Source organism: Anastrepha obliqua, chromosome 3 (genome assembly GCF_027943255.1).
Source record: "Anastrepha obliqua isolate idAnaObli1 chromosome 3, idAnaObli1_1.0, whole genome shotgun sequence".
NCBI classification, from domain to species: domain Eukaryota; kingdom Metazoa; phylum Arthropoda; class Insecta; order Diptera; family Tephritidae; genus Anastrepha; species Anastrepha obliqua.
In genome coordinates this window covers 55,670,893-55,687,762 of record NC_072894.1, presented here as the reverse complement: position 1 = coordinate 55,687,762, position 16,870 = coordinate 55,670,893, and the positions used below count along the sequence as shown (strand labels likewise).

Sequence of the window (16,870 nt, the reverse complement as noted above, 5' to 3'; positions counted from 1 at the left end):
GTCACACTGCCAAAGTTACACTCGAACTTTTGGCTACCGTTTTTGAAAACCGAATAATCAGCCGAAATTCCGATAACAATTGGCCGCCTCGGAGCTGTGATTTAAGCCCGTTGAACTACTTTTTGTGGGGAGCCGTTAAGGACAAATGCTATGCGAACCATCCAGAGACGATTGATGCTTTAAAATACGAAATCGAATTTGCCATTCATGAAATTGGAGCCCAAACAATCGAAAATGTGCTTAAAAATTGGGTTGATCGAATGGCCTACTGTAAAGCCAGTCGTGGCAGTCATTTGAACGATATTATTTTTCTTTCATAAATGACAATGTTCAATCTTCAAAATAAAAAAAAAAGTTTGAAAAAATATTAATTAGTTTTTTTTATTGCCGATTCAAAAAGCAAATTTTACATGGCCCACCCTATATATACAAATGTACATATTTACTTAGTTTATTCATCATCGCTTAGTACGGCTTCTTGTATCCCTGCAGTCAAGTCTACTACTTAGTTCTAAACTACATTCGGCTTCTGTTTTCAATGCTGGCAAATGGTAATTTTAAGAAGGCGATGTCTACAAAATGTCAATTGTGAGCCTATCAATCTACATCATACCAGTTAACAAACTAGCAAGCCAATGCATGAGTGTTAAGGAAGTTAATAAACTGGTTCATTATGTATCTTTTGAAGCATGTATTTGCAGTAATAGCGGCTGTTGTAGTCGAATGGGTTGGTACCATTCGGAAGTGCACAAGTTCAAAACTCCAGGCACAAAACACCAATTTGCAGAAAAAGTTTTTTCTAATGGCGATCGCTCCTCGGCAGGTAATGTTAAGTCTCCGAGTATATTTCTGCTATGAAAAAGCTCCTCATAAAAAAACGTTTGCCTTTCGCAGGAGCCGCAAAACCTTAGGTATTTCGATTTGTGGAAAAGCATCAAGATTCTAAATATTTAGCAATATTAGTTTTGCACTAGTAATTGGTAATTTAGAACTGTTAGAATTATAGTCACTATCGAGCTATTAAAACTTCATCCATCAAATACCAGTTCATGGACTAAAATGTTTGCTGAGTAATTTGGAATTTTCACTGCAAGGGTTATTTGCTTTTTACTTGGAATTCGCATTCATAATACTTCATTATACCTTTTCTACTACTTCTGTATGTTTGTTTGCTTTGGCGATTTTTCTTAAGCTTCAGGTGTACTTTGCATAAGCAAATGCGTAAATGTTAAATGGTAAAATATCCACATTTAACTATTTTGCAGTAACACTTTCGCCTCTAAAGTTTTAAGCCTCAAATTGTTTAAAGCTTTGGGTTAAGTATGTTCTTGACTTCACTCAACCGAGTGCTCATATATCGAATGATAAACGTACTAAACACATATATGTATGTACATACCTTTATACAAATATAGCAGTAAAGAATTGAGTAAACATTTGCTCACGTATTCTACATTAACTTATGCAGATATGTATATACATACATACATACATCTTACCACGAATGCGATTACCTTTCGCTTGTGGAAAACAACATTTATACATATTCTTGGTCGTCTTGTCGTCCACAAGAATTGAAGGAAAACCGTTCAGCCAGTGTCTAGAAAAAATTAATATACAATATAACAAAAAATGCAGATTATCTGGATGTATTGAAACTCTTATTTGATGGTTTGAGAAGTGAAGTGAGAGTCTGGAAGGGCTGCAAAACACGCGGCAATTTGATAAAAAACGCTTTCGACACATGATTTTTTTAGGTATGGAAAGATATGGAATCGATAGGGGCCAAATCTGGTGAATACTGTGGAGGCTCCAACAATTCGAACTTTAAATCATGGATTTTAGCCCTTGTCAAAGTGCTCTTGTGACACGGTGCATTGTACTGATGAAACATCATTTTTTTCTTCTGCAAACTGACCCAGTTTTTTTCACGAATTTTTTTCTTCAGTTGGTCTAAAAGGTTACTATAATATTCGGAATTTATTGTTTTGCCAGTTTACAACTAATCCACAATCCCAAAAAACTGATGCTAACACCTTCTTGGCCGGTTTCTGGACACGAACTCGTTTCACAGCCAGGTTCACACCACTCTTTAGGATTTTGGATCATGCTGATAGGTCCAAGTCTCATCCGTAGTGATGAAACGTCGCATAAAATCCACTTTATCTTTTCGAAAACGCTGTAAATGTTGCTGAGAAAGTCGCATCCAAATGTGTTTGTGTTCCATTGTTAGCGAATGCGGCATCCATTGTGCGGCATCCATGAAGCCCCACCCTTCAGTCAAAATATTGCTTACACTGCCCAGTGAGATGCCTAGGGCTTCTGCTAACAACTCTTTTAGTCACTTGAAGGTTTTCCAACACGATTTTCTGCATTTTTTCTAGGATTTCTAGTGTTGTTGCTGTTTTTTGACGTCCTTAACATGGATCGTCTTCAAGGCTTGTACGACCACGTTTAAATTCAGCAACCCATCTTTCTACTGTACTAATACTTGATTTTTTCCATTGTTGAAAATACTGTGGCACGCGGGTACTAAATGGCTTGCAATCAAAGACTGAAATGACAGATTGAAATCACTGTTTATTTTTTTATTACCTAAAGAATAGACACGAAAAATATTGATCGGGCGAAAATCGTGATAACATCAAATTCGCATAAGCTATCAACTCAAATTTGTCTTTTATTTTTTCCTTTATTCTGTAAAAAAAAAAAATATCGGCAATTTTTCATTTAAAAAGCGCGCGTTACACATACATATGTCTAAATGTTTTTTGCTAGAATGTTGGTACAACTGTCCTCTATAATGTCGCAGAGTTTGAGCGTGAGCTGTGAATTGGCTTGTTTTTGGCATTTAATTATATCAGTCAACCGCAGGTGTGCTCTGCGATTTCCACTATGGATAAAAATATCGAACAAAGAATTTGTCATAAATTTAGTACTTTGAACGGGATTTCGTGTGCCGAATCATTGAAAATGTTGCAGAAAGCTTATGGCGAGTGTGCTTTATCAAAAACATGAGTCCACGAGCGATATAAGGCTTTTGAGGAAGGCCGAGAAGTCGTGAAAGATTAGCCCCGATCTGGTCGCCCATCAACGTCTTCAACGGATGAAAACGTCGACAAAGTCAAGGAAATAGTGCTGGAAAACTATCATTTAAATTTGAGGCAGGTAGCACATGACCTAAGCGTATCTCACGAATCAATTCGCAATATTTTACACCATCAATTGGGCATGAGACGCGTGGTTGCTCGACTCGTTCCAAGAAAGTTGAATTTCTTTCAAAAAATTCATCGGAAGAAAATGGCTGAAGACATGCTTGAGCAAGTGAATTCGGAACCAACGTCCGCATCATAGCAGGAGATGAGATGTGGGTATATAAGTTTGACATGCAAACAAGTCAATAGGCGACTGAGTGGCGCTACCCACATGAGCCGAAACGCAAAAAATCACGTCAAAGTCGGTCAAAAGTGAAAGTCATGATACTCGTTGTCTTTGATCATGATGTTATGCACCCGGAATTCGTTCCAAATGGTTCTACGGTAAATAAAGAATATTATTTGGAAGTTATGCGACGTTTGAGAGAGAATGGAGAGAATGTTCCTAAGAAACGCCCAATTTGTAGAAAGGAAACTCATGGATCTTGCACCATGATACCGCACCGACTCACAAGGCTCATATTGTAAGTCGATAGGGGCCATTATGGAGAATTCACTGAATAAGCTGCACGAAGATTTCTTCAAACGAGTTTAAAAGGTGCTTTGATGACTGGACTAATCGTTGGCATATGTGTATTGCTTCGAATGAAGCCTATTTTAAAGCCAAAAAATTTGTGATGATTAAGCATTTATTTTGCGTTTTATTGAACAATTCCCGGTACTTTTTTGACAAAATGTATGTTAAACAAAAACTGCATGCCAATTCTCTTTGTTATAAAAAAATGGCTGTGGGCATCAGTTTTTGTTGCGGTATCTGCTGCTCTCTGCCAGTTCATTTTAAACTGAAGTTGATTTTTTATTTATTTTTTCAGTTTGCTCAATATTGTCCAATGGTTCGCAATTGTAGACATTTTGGTGGATTCGGGTCTTTTCGAATGCTATTTACCCCGTGATACAATGCTAGATCGGATAAGAACAGAAGTCGGATAAGAACTGAGTCTTTATGTTATTTTATGAATGACCGCAAACGTTTTTGTAAACATTCCTTCATATAAATTTCTTTATTCATAATGTCCATGATAATGAACGTTTTGCTTTTCGTACCGCACTGGCAGATGGCTTGGCAAATCAAACATTTTTAAGGCACTGGTCCAATATGACGTATGTTTCGTCGACCATAACCACTCAGCCATATTTATGAATATCTTGGCTTATCTCAAAGTAAATTTTATTACTTAATATTTCTATTTCAAATCATTGTACAGATTCATAAGTGAAAACACTCTCAGTTGGTTTTTAAAAAATGCCCACAGCGGAGATTACCTCATTCCAAAACGCTTTTTTATGTAATATGGTTACATAAAAAATGATTAAACTTCATAGAAAATCGTATCGAAAAATCTAAAAAATCCATAAAAATTCAAATATTTCTGAATAAAAAAAATTATTATAGCTAGGAAATATTTTAAAACTGTTTGCTATTGTAAATTTTCCAAGTCAAAGATTTTATTTTGCATTTTTCGGTATTTTATTGTTTTTAATGCTACCATAAAAATTCTAATTTAGTCTAGTAACCCAGCCAATACGCTCAAGCAAAACACCATCACACCTGTCAAACTCACACCAAGGGTGCTTGTTAAAAAATACGAATTCTAAGAGTCCTTTGGCTTGTATTTTTGTACAACTTTTGGAATGTATTTCTGAAATAACTTGGCCATAGTAAATGTATAGAGGGAAACTCTTTTTATAGAATAAAGTGTTGTGCTTTTGTTAAATACCCACTACAATATTATGATAAAAGTATTCGCTGATAAAAAAATTGCTATTTTCAGCACGTTAATACGCTTTTTTCTCCAAACATTGCTGATTTTCTCAGACTCAAAAGTTGGCAACACTATTAATAATGCGATTTGGTTTGAATACGTGTGAATTTTCACCAGCTTCTTAAATACATATTTCCCCCAAGGATGATACAACACAAGGTTGCGCCTTCCGAATTCGCTGTATCGTAAGGCTCCATGTATGTACAAACAAAAGGAAGTGGAATTACCTGTCCGTGAAGAAGAAGAGTAGGCGAATACAGAAAAAATGCCACACACAGGACATTATACACAAACACACTCTTCCTTGCCACGACGTTCTCCGCATGAAAACGGAAAACAGTTGCATTTGGAGGCTTTATATTAATTTGTGCTTTCACAATTTAATGCACAGCACTTCGTTTTCATTAGTTTGATAAATTTAAATCTCACAAATTACGACACTACCAAGCCGTTGACTGAATTTTCACGAACATACAATTTCTCCTCCTTTTGTTTGTTTTGTATTGCGAGGAGAGATGACGTCAGGCTTGTCAAAATCGCGAAAAATAAAGGAACAGTGTTGCGAAGACGCCACCATCAGCACTCAATACGCCCTGGACGGGTAAATAATTTTCTCCGATTTTTGTGGAAAATTTTATTGAGAAAGGCTGGCATACTGTATTTTATACAATAAGTTATGTTGAATTAGACAAATTACAGATGGCGCTGTACGGAAGGGAAATAACCGGATTCATTACTGCACATTTATACATTCAAGTTTTGCTCTTCTTGAGATTTGTCAAATATTTTGTGAGTGTAAAGCTATAACGTGGACCGTAAGAAAGTTGATAAGTCATTTCATTTTCAAGATGCAATGAGCAGTTAAAATCCAACGAAAAATCGTGTGCAAGTTGGTGGTCTATCTTCGTTTTTTCTAATAGCAGTCGCAGCTTTGCAAGCAAAGGAAAACCTCCGAATGTATTTCTGTTATGAAAAGCTGCCATTCCGAGGTCTGTAGGGCCCTCGATTTATGGAACAACACCAAGACCCGCACGACAAATAGAAGAAGGAGCTTGAGCTAACACGCCAATGAATTTGAACCAGCAAGGATTTGTCACAGTAACAGTAGAGCAGGTAAATTTACTTTTTTTTATAGCTTTTGTGTTGTCAAATTGTCAAACTGTGTTTAGCTTTTACTTTGTTGTTGTCTAGAGAATTCTAGTAAGAACAAAATACATGCTATTGCGGTTTTTTCTTTCCTGCTACTATTTTGTGGTTGACTATTTTGGGTTACATGAACATTTTCTTTTTAATTTTAATTCATTCATTTTAAAATGCCGTCCATTGTAATCGTTTACTTTTTATGTACGACTAGCTGGCAACCTGCAAGATACAACCCTGACTGCATACATACAAGCACAAACATTTTTTGATAAACTTATAAACTTTGCTTAAATAGTTTTTCATATAAATTTTGACAATTCATTTATAAAATTAATAATTTTTACATATTTTTAAGTTTATCTGTAGTTTATCACTCTATATGATTACCAGTTACAATTACAATATTATTATATAAATACTAATAATTTAATAATAATAATCTTTAACGTCTGAATAAGCACGCATATTGAAATTCTAACAAAGTTTTATGCCCAACTTATAGGGGGCGCGCTTGTAAATTTGGCACTACTTTATAATTTTTCCTCTTCCTACATATCGATAAGTTAAATACACGACTTGGCTGCACTCTATGTTTCATTCTACTTCGCTAAAATTTTCGGACGCCATTGTGTGAAAAGTTTTTAGCTCGTGAAGAAGTGTGAATAAATAGTGAAATAGTACGATTGCTATCATAAAAAATTGAATTTAAAGGTTAAGCCAAGTGAAGTTTATAAAAGAAAAGATTTAAGACAGCTCTAGTGTAAGTATTATGCAAGATATACTAGAAGCCTTTGTTAGCGCCTCGTGCGATCGATTTTTAAGCGTTCTAGCCGGTTCGGTCGAATTAGGGGTTAACAGGGTGAACCTTATCTACGAAGACTGTACCAACATATGTATCCATATTTGAATAGAATTTGTGTATACATACATACATAAAAATTGAATTACAGCTACATTTAAAATGCGTGGCGGACGTGGTGGATATAATTCCCGAGGCTCGGGCTCCAGCCGTGGTGGCAACAATTATCGTAGTAACAATTATGGACGCATGCAAAATTCAAGCGGAAGGTCTGGTGGGCGTGATGGCTACAATCATAGTTACAACAGTAGTGGAGGAAATTCACGTTATAACAACTATAATTCTGGAGCGAGTGGCAGCGGTGGGCATTATGATCGCAACAGGGATCGCTTCAATAATAGTTCTACCGGTGGAAGTCGTCATGAATCTGGGCATAAGAGAAATTATCGCGTAAGTATACTAACAATGCTCTATAACGGCGCCGTCGCAGTATAAGATGCTAACTCTTATTAAAATCGGACAGTAGATCTGGGAAAAACATTATTAAGTAACAACTACATACTAAGAATTTCAAAATAATCTGTTCATACTCTTGATTAAAAAAAAAATTCGCTTCCTTTTAATTTATAAATGGAAAAACGGAGTGAGTTAATTTAACCTAAAGGTGAAGTTAGCAACTTCTACCGCGGCGGCGACGATATTTATTATATATCCATTAAATACGTATACATTTACATGAACTCGTTTATAATGGAGCAATATTTGGAGTATTCCATTATTCCGCATCTGTAAAAGTTTTAATAAGAATTACATTTTATAGGATACTTCGCGCGAACGCACTGATGATAGGAAGCGCTCACGACAAGATGTAAGTAAAATGCTAAGCAATACAGGAATAATTTAAGAAATTATTTAAACAGGGATTAATAATATTCCCTTGTAGTTGATTAATCTTGCCTATTAACATGAAATTTTATGTATATTTATGCACGAATAGAAATTTATTTAGAAAGGTCGAATTTCGAAAGGCGTGAAACCAAAATATAAGCCATTAGCCACAATAACTGAGAAAATTCTATAACTTTGCCACCAAAGCGAACAGAGTGCGTTCAAAGAGAGAAACTCTGCAATTGCTGTGTGGCAGAGTTGGGCGATTTCGACCAAAGATACTAAGGCTCTTGATCGCAAGTATTGATTATAGAGCAACGACGCCAATGTTATCGTCGATTTATTGAATTTAATTGGGTTCGAGATATATGTACGACGCATTTAAATAAAATAATATAAATATTTATTTTGAGCTGTTATCAACTACAGAGGTAAATCAATTCCTCCGATGCTCCCCATAAGCATTCATATATTACAAAAATTTAATAGAACAATACTTTCTGAAGATGATATCAACGATTTCCATATCGATTATGTGTATCTTATTGTCTCGAAGAGCTTTTTAGGAGATTTGCCAATGCCGCAGTGATACCTCCCCTTTTTACCCAATTCCTAAACAATATAAAATTAAAACTCATGTTAAAACCACACAAAAATTTAAATACATAATTGACAGAATCTAAGTGCTCAAAACCGTGTATAGTTAATTCTCTAAGAATACATAAAACAAAAACATCCTCATCATCGTCAACAGGACTATCGGCGTAACTCATCAACAGGACGTGGTAATCGCACGCCACCACCCCCTCCTCCACCAATGGTCTCGTCAGTAACAACATCGACCTACCGTAGTACCGGTGGCGCCAATACATCTAGCAATTCGTATCGCGGTACGAATTCACGTAACGATAGAGATGACTCTGCCGCAAATACCAGCCGTCACCGTTCATCACCGATGGGCATACAAAAGCGTCCCATACGCTCCGGTTACGTTTCAAGAGCTCGTGGTAATATTTCATCATATCGTGGGGGTATGCGCACCACTATGCTAAGGGGCGGTGTGCGCATCATTCGCAACAACCGGAATGAATCAAACGATTTACGCATTATGCGCCGAAAGCTGTTGTATGCACAACAAAAAGATCGTGCGCGTGTAATAAAAATACAGCGCCTTACAAGGTAATTAGAAAAACAGAACAAACTGCATAATTGCATTTGAGTTGACTCGAGTTAAGTTGTTGTGAGTTGAGTTATATTAAAATGTCTTGAGGCTGAGTAAAAGGACTTAATATTTATTGAACCAACTATGGAACTGTATGAAAGACAAAAATATAAAATCGAAGTACGCAGGATAATATCAGCGTATGTGGTTTGGGTTTGGTTGTAAACTTATTCTATTTAGAATTCATACTTTTCAAACAAACACTGCAAATAATTTGCAATGCATACCTACGTTTCCAACGCATAAATTATAAGGAACTCTTCAATGTTGCAACAGACGTTGTAACAGTTCAAAGCTGAAAACACTCATTTTGAAACACTTATTACAGCCCGGGGTTTATTTGTATTTTTATCTTAAACTGCTGAATTCATTGCTCTTTGACTCATTTCTGAATAACCAAAGCGGCAATGATGTGCAACAGCTTAAAAATCGAGAGTCGTGTGTGTTTGATGCATATATGCAAAAGCAGCTGATTGATTTTCCACTCGAAGCATTTTGTAAAAAAAACTTTTAGCATCAGAAAGTACAACTTAACTTTGCTCATCAATTAATATACCACTTTTGCGTTTGCGCTACAAAAAATAGCTCATTACGTCGCCGCAGGATAATGCGTCGTTCGAAGAGTCCACGCCGTTCACGAACCAAGAAGGACGATTCATCAGATGACGAAGAGGATAATGACAAAGACAACGACAGTGATAAGGATGATAGCAAGAGTGACTCCGATACTAAGAAGAAATCGTCAAAACGTAGCAGTAGTAAACGAGCCAAGTCTTCTGAAAAGGGTGATGAAGCCGAAAAAGGTGAGGATGATGATGGTGATGACGATGATGAAGATAATGAAGGAGACGATATCAAAGAGGAATCTAAGTCGGCAAAAAAGAGTAAAAAGGGTGAGGATTCATCAGCAGAAACTGATGATCACAAGGATGATGAAGATGAAGAAGGTGGTGATGGCGAAGTTGAAGGTGGTGCAGCAGGTGATGCGAATGCTGATAAAGAAAAGGAAAGTGGTGAAAAAGATGTAAAGAAAGAAGGTAAGAAAAAAGAGAAGGATGATGAAGATCGCAAAAAGGATAAGTCCAAGAAGAGTTCATCGTCTTCGAAGAAGGACAAGGATAAGGGTAAAGAAGGCAAAGATAAGCGTAAGAAGGACGACCACAGCGATGATGAATCTGAGAAAAAGGATAAGAAGGTGCATAGCTCGCGACGAGATGATTACAAACCCCGGAACACTGGTTCGCGCGTCAATCTGAAGTGCATTCACTGTCACATGAGCTGCTTCACTTACCTAGTAAGTTATACCCTTTTTTTATTTATTTCTGTATTGTATGCAATGCTTGTATATTTGAGCATGAGTGTATATGTTAAGTATGTATATGTCTATTTTAAAGAATGTTACAACTTGGAAAACAGAATTCGGTAACAATTTTTTAAGATGAAAGATTTTTAATCAGATTTTTACATTTCAAAAATATGTCAAAATTACTTTAATTTCTTATTTACATCTTTCATAAAATTTGTTTATTTATGGGAAGATTTTTGTATGTCCGAATAAACGAAAATTGGCAAAATCACGTACGATTCTTGTGAAAACTCTTGGCGAGTAATGCCTTTGAACTGGCATGAGTACCCATCTTGTATTTTGGATATACTAAGCCAATCATAGGGGATGGATTTGATGGTACTGCACTAATTTCTGCGTTTTGTTTTATTTTTCAAACCTGATCTTTCCATAAAAGTTTTTCAAGTTCGTCATCTCTATTTTCCGGCCTGAATGCCGATTTTTTTTCTTGGACAAAACTCCCCATATTGAAGTGACAGTCTGTTTCGTTCCGCCAGCGTTAATGAGGAACTTAATTGGTTCCCACGACTGTCGGCTCTGCGTAACAAAAGTGACGGATTTATATCCGGCCAAAGACTGCCACTTCAGCAGCATTCTCGAACATGTGTGGGGATTGTTCATGCTGCTACAACAACAACAACAAGTTAATTGAAATATATAGATTTTTTTTTTTAATATTTCTTAGATTACGAGTTACAGAGACTAGGAATAAAATTAGCGATGTCGTTCGGCTGAAAAAAACAATTCAAAATATCTGGGGAAACAAATTACATATATTTGGTTATCCAAGGGCCGGACATTGTTTTGAATTTTCCACAGTCCTTGGCCGGATATAAATATATTGAATATATTATACACATCTGTACCCTAGTATTAATATTTTTCATACTTGAAAGCATGCGAGTTCTTATTTAAATATACTATATTATATTTTAAAAATTTCTAAAAGTATTTGCATTTTTATAGGATTACCAACAACATTTGTACTGTCGTACTCATAGGAATGCAATTCGACAAATTTCGCTCCGACAAAAGGCACATTTGTTACGTCTGCGTGCTCGCCAGCGTGCTGCACAACGCGAAATCGAAGAAAATTCGAAGGAGGAGTACGAATCTAAGTTTTGTCACCTATGCCGTTTGCATTATCGCCAACCTAAGGCTAAACATCAGTTGTCGGAGCACCACAAGACTATGAAAAAGTTCTTAATGCCATACTGTTCCACATGTCATTTGGCATTCAAGAGCCCAATGCTCTATGAAACGCATCGCTGTTCTTTGGAGCACTTAAAGGTGAGCCTCTTTTTGATTACTATACCACGTTATTGTTAGTGAATTATTACCGGTGTTGAAGTTTGCTTAAATAATTGCTAAAGAAATTTTAACATGATGAACGCGGCATCGATATTTCTGACCTTTTCACTGGGGCGGCAGAAAATCGTCACTTTTTAAGTATGCGATAATTCAATATTATTATCCTCTTTCGGACAAAAAATATCTGTTTCGGAATTGCGGTGACAATTGGTAAATTTACTGACCCAGCGAGTACATGAACAATTTCCACTTCTGGAAGGAAAAATGGTTCATAAATTACAGAAAAAGGAATCAGACATCCATAAAGTTTCGAGATACTGTTCTGGTTGATATGATGAAAATTCAAAATTATTTGGCTCTAAGAAAGCCAAAAATTTAACAAAAACAATTATACAAATGTAGATATGAAAGTCCCAGCCATACTTTTTCTTAGAATGCTTCAATAAAGCTCATAAAAACTTGACTACATTCATTCAGGTTACATTTATCGTTTAACTTTAATACTGTCGGTTCCAGAGTCCGCAGCCGGTCACGGCGAAAGATCAACGCCAGTCGCCAGAAACGGGGGTCGCACTCAACTTATTAAGGTCCATTAGATAACAAAAAAAAAACTCTCAAAGCATATGGAATAATTCAGTTCTCGCATTTTTTTGTTAAAATGTTTTTGTCTTTAACTGCAATTCCTTCAAATATTCTTGTATACAGTAATTTATTATTACTCTAATCTGATCTCAAATTGCAGCGCAAGTCACGCAAACGTGATTCGGATAGCGACAACAGCGATGAGGATACTCGCGAAATTGATCTGAACAAATTCTTAACTGTCGATTCGGTAGGGGAAATTGACGAAATAGATGATATGGATGTGGACGCTCTACTGAACGAGGCAGAAGGTGGTACAGATGGCGAGGATAACAGCAAAGAACGTCAACCCGTGGGCGCATCGTTCATAAAGAAAGTTGATGCATACTTTTGCGAACTGTGCAATCATTACTCAGTTGCAAGTGACTCTGTAGAAGCATATGCCAAGAAGCATTGCCTACTACGCTCTCATCTCAAAGCGTTCTTGCGTAGTAAGGAAGAAGAAGAGAAAGCAGCTAAAAAAGAAAAGGCAAAGGAAGAAAAAGAGAGTGAAAATGTTGCTAAGGATTCCATCAAGAAAGAAAAGGAACTTGGTGAAGAGGAGGAGGAGGATAAAAATGCTACGGAAGAAAATGGTCACGAGAGTGGTGGCGAAGAAGGTGAAGAAGGGGCTGAGGATAAGCTTTGGGAGGATGTCGATAAGGACTTGGGCGATTTATTACGCGAAGTTGGGCCAGAAGATCGAGATGACGAAGAAGAAGACGAATCGGTGCTCAATATTGATATTGAAAGGTTAGTGTAAAATATGTCTTTACTCTAAATAAATTATATAATTGTAAACGGAATTATAGTGAAAAACCCAAGGCCAAGGAGGTGAATGGCAAGAAAGAGGAACCCGCTGCTGCACCTCCAGCACCGGCACCAGCACCAGCTGCGGCTGAGGTCAAAGAAGTTAAAGAAGTAGTAAAAGTTGCAACTAAGACCCAAGCAACACCAGGCAAACCAAAACCACAACGCAAGGTGGCGTCGAGCACCAAAACCGCTGCAGTATCAAGTGAGACTAAGGAGAAAGGTGCAACAGCTAAATAAGATGCGAATATTAATTTTACCTTTAGTAAACATAATAAACTTAAACTATTGGAGCATTACAAAGCCCTGTAGAATAACGCATAGGTTTTACGAACTGCTAAGAAAGGTGTTCTTATATAAATGTTTTAGCCGTTACTGATTAGTAATATAATATAATAATAATCGTGCGAAAATAAAAAAGAACAAAACCAAAAACATTGAAACACTTTATTATATCATGGAAATGAACGTAAAAAGCTCTTACTAAGAAGCTCACCTGCCGTATTTATGGCCATCTTATTTACCATTTGGGTAGAAGAAGTTGTAGGTGTAGTCAAAAATCCAATTTCCCTAAAATACCTCCGAATCGTGGATTGTAGATTAGAGACCAGGCGATATGCAAAATTAGCAGAACGTTATGGCCCACCTACAACCTTAAGCAATCGTCAATATTGATAAGCATGAAACGACGGGGCGCCTGGAGACTAACGGCAGTCATAACTGGCTTTTGAAAGGACAGAATGTTAACCCTGGGCAAACCGCTGTTCGAGAGTCTCGAAAAACTGTGTGCTTAGATGTCAACAACCTTTTAAGGATCCTGAACCGCACAGACTGGATATAGTCATGCTGTAAATAAGCAATAATCTAAGCTACAAAACGTTGTTGGTTTGATGTTATAACCTTTAAAAAATTCGACTTGTCTTTGATGTATAAATATTTTGGGAGTGACCAGGACGATTCTTCTGCATATGGTCCAAGCAACACACAACTTCTGGGCTTCGCCCAAGTATCTTCTGAGTAGCTTGTGAACATCCGTTCGAGAGCGAGCTAATGGTGCGCTGGGTTTGAGACCCCTCACGTATCGGCACCCACGCCACTGTTGACAGTTATGATTTTAAGGTTGTGAGAGACTTCAGTTATCTAGGAACCAGCATTAACAACGATAGCAATGTCAGCCTTGAAATCCAAAGGGGAGTCTCCCTTGCCAACAAGAGCTACTTTGGGCTAAGTAGGCAATTGAGTAGGAAACTCCTCTCGACGTATAAAACTAACACTCTCATCACGCCCGTTGTTGTTGTTGTTGTTGTAACAGCATAAACATTCCCCATACTTACATACGGGGAATGCTGCTGGAGTGACAGTCCTTGACCGGATATAAATCCGGGTCGTTTCGGTAACGTAGAACCGACTGTCGTGGAAACGTCTCATCACGCCCGTCCTAACGTATGGCGCAGTAGCGTGGACGATGACAGCATCTGATGAGGCGTCCCATGGAGTGTTTGAGAGAAAGATTCTGCTGAAGATTTTTGGACCTTTGCACGTTGGTGACGGCGAGTATCGTGGATAATGGATGATATGCATGAACTTTACGGCGACATGGACATAGCGCAGCAAGTAAAGATTCAGCGGCTTCTTTGGCTGAGTCATTTCCAAGTGGATACAAACACTCTGGTTCTAAAAGAATTCGATACGGTACCAGCTGATAGTAGCAAAGGAAGAATGAAGACCTCCTCTGCGTTGGAAAGATCAGGTGGATAAGGACTTGGCATCAATTGGTGTGTTTATCTGGCGCCAGCTAGCACGAGAAAGAAACGATTGGCGCATTTTGTCAAACTCGCGCTAATCAAGAAGAAGATGAAGATCTCTGATATTTTTACAAGTAACAAAAGTGTTATTAAATTCAGTACATTAGAAATTTGAAACTTAATTAATTATCATATTCAGCAATAACGTCATTTTACAGAAGGGTCTAAGGGAGTTATAGTAGAATTTGATGACAATTATGTTTGAGGTACATTTCAACCTGCTATATCTCTCGGTTACGAGTATTTTTGGGCTTCCTCGCAAATGAGACTAAAAGGGCCCATCTATTGATGAATTAGAGAGTTAAAATGTCCCCCGGAATTTTTTTCCATAGAACTCCTGAATATGAACACATGTATAATTGGCGCTTACACCTTGTTTGAGTGTTGGGCTGAGCTCCTATTTGTGGAGCTTAATATTTTCCTCAAATGTGAGGGCCTGCAGTTAAACGCCACCTTCGAATGGCAAATGGTTTTTTAAGGACCTTTTTTAAGCTAGAAGTACATACACTCGGTGGCTTGCCATTGTTTGCTGAGGACGGCCGCTGTTAGAAGGAACTTTTTCTTCCATATAGTGTTTTCTGTTGGGGTGTCGGACCTGTGCTCTTCCGAATGGTACATACACATACCTAAAATGTAAGGATCAGTTAGTTTTCTATGCTGATTTGCCAAAGGAATGTGCAACAACATGAACACTTTGACCATCTAAAAAAATTCTGACGCAAGCTTTAAAATCGTCTATATTCTTTCTGCCAGAATCCACAGTCGAAACCTTGTTACCTGTTTTGTTTTTTCTTAATTGTATATTTGACGTAAGAGAACTGATTTAGGTTCATATGGCAATGCATTCATTGTATGCATGTTGCAATAAACGAGTTCCGTAGTCAAATGACAATCGATTTTTATACCCGCGCACTTGTGCTCAAGGGTATTCTAATTTTCTTTACATAAAGGTTGTACGATATTGTGATGATCTAAGTTTGGTCGCCACATCTGTGATTAACGTTCCTACCAAAATTATACTGCCATTGCTGGACATTTTTCAAAATTACGTCATCCTGAGTAAATCTACCTCTGTGCATGTTATCGATTTTTTACAGTTTGAAAAATGGATTTGAATTTGCAGCAACGAATTTGTATGATATTAAACTTTTGCGTTCAAAATGGATTCAATGGTGCAAAAACCCTAGAAATGTTGGTAAACTGATTCGCTAATGATACTCTAACGAAAACTGCCATGTATGAATGCCATGAATGCTTCAGAAGAGATCGTGAGGATGACGAACTTAGTGGCAGACCGTCGACTTAGAAAAGTGACGAAAACATCAATAATGTGATAAGAATATCAATAACCATCTGAGAGCTGGCAAAGGGCTGGAATATTGCTTATGGATCCGTTCAGCAAAGTTGGCCCAAAGAATTTGTATTTTATGCAAAAAAAAGGCCGTGTTGATATCGCCAAAGACATGATTTCCAAAACTGAATCTGACCCAACATTCATCAAATACATCATTACTGGAGACGAGATGTAGGTGTATGAGTGCAAACCGCAATCTAGACATCAGCCGGGTTAGTAGAGAGCTCGGAATGAACCAATACCAAAATCACGCCTTTTCAACCAAAAAACGCAATATTCACGGTTTTTATGTATTACAACGGTATTGTATACCCCGAATTTTTGCCAGAAGGTGAGATAGTTAATAAGGACTATTATTAAAGCATTATGAAACGTCAGGCTGAAGTAATTCGCCAAAAAAAGGATTTGTGGGAAAACAACTCATAGATTTTGCATTATGGCAACGCACCGTCGTATAATACCATCATTATCTATAAATTTTTGACCACAAACGAATCCATCCAACAGCCATAAAATTCATCTAATTTGGCTCCCCGTGATTTTTTCTGTTTGTTCGAGTCAAAAAACTACTAAGGGGAGCACGTTTTAATGTGG

The 16,870-nt window shown here is 37.3% G+C and overlaps 1 protein-coding gene across 1 annotated transcript; it reads left to right on the top strand.

The window, feature by feature from the left end:
* Positions 1 to 6,725: 6,725 nt before the first annotated feature.
* LOC129240729 (zinc finger CCCH domain-containing protein 13-like) lies at positions 6,726 to 13,539 on the top strand. The gene is made up of 8 exons (XM_054876700.1): positions 6,726 to 6,881; positions 7,072 to 7,370; positions 7,741 to 7,788; positions 8,563 to 8,987; positions 9,616 to 10,324; positions 11,342 to 11,665; positions 12,429 to 13,060; positions 13,120 to 13,539. The coding sequence occupies exons 2-8, from the start codon at positions 7,083 to 7,085 to the stop codon at positions 13,355 to 13,357; spliced, it is 2,664 nt and encodes an 887-aa protein (XP_054732675.1). The 5' UTR covers positions 6,726 to 6,881; positions 7,072 to 7,082; the 3' UTR covers positions 13,358 to 13,539.
* Positions 13,540 to 16,870: the final 3,331 nt, after the last annotated feature.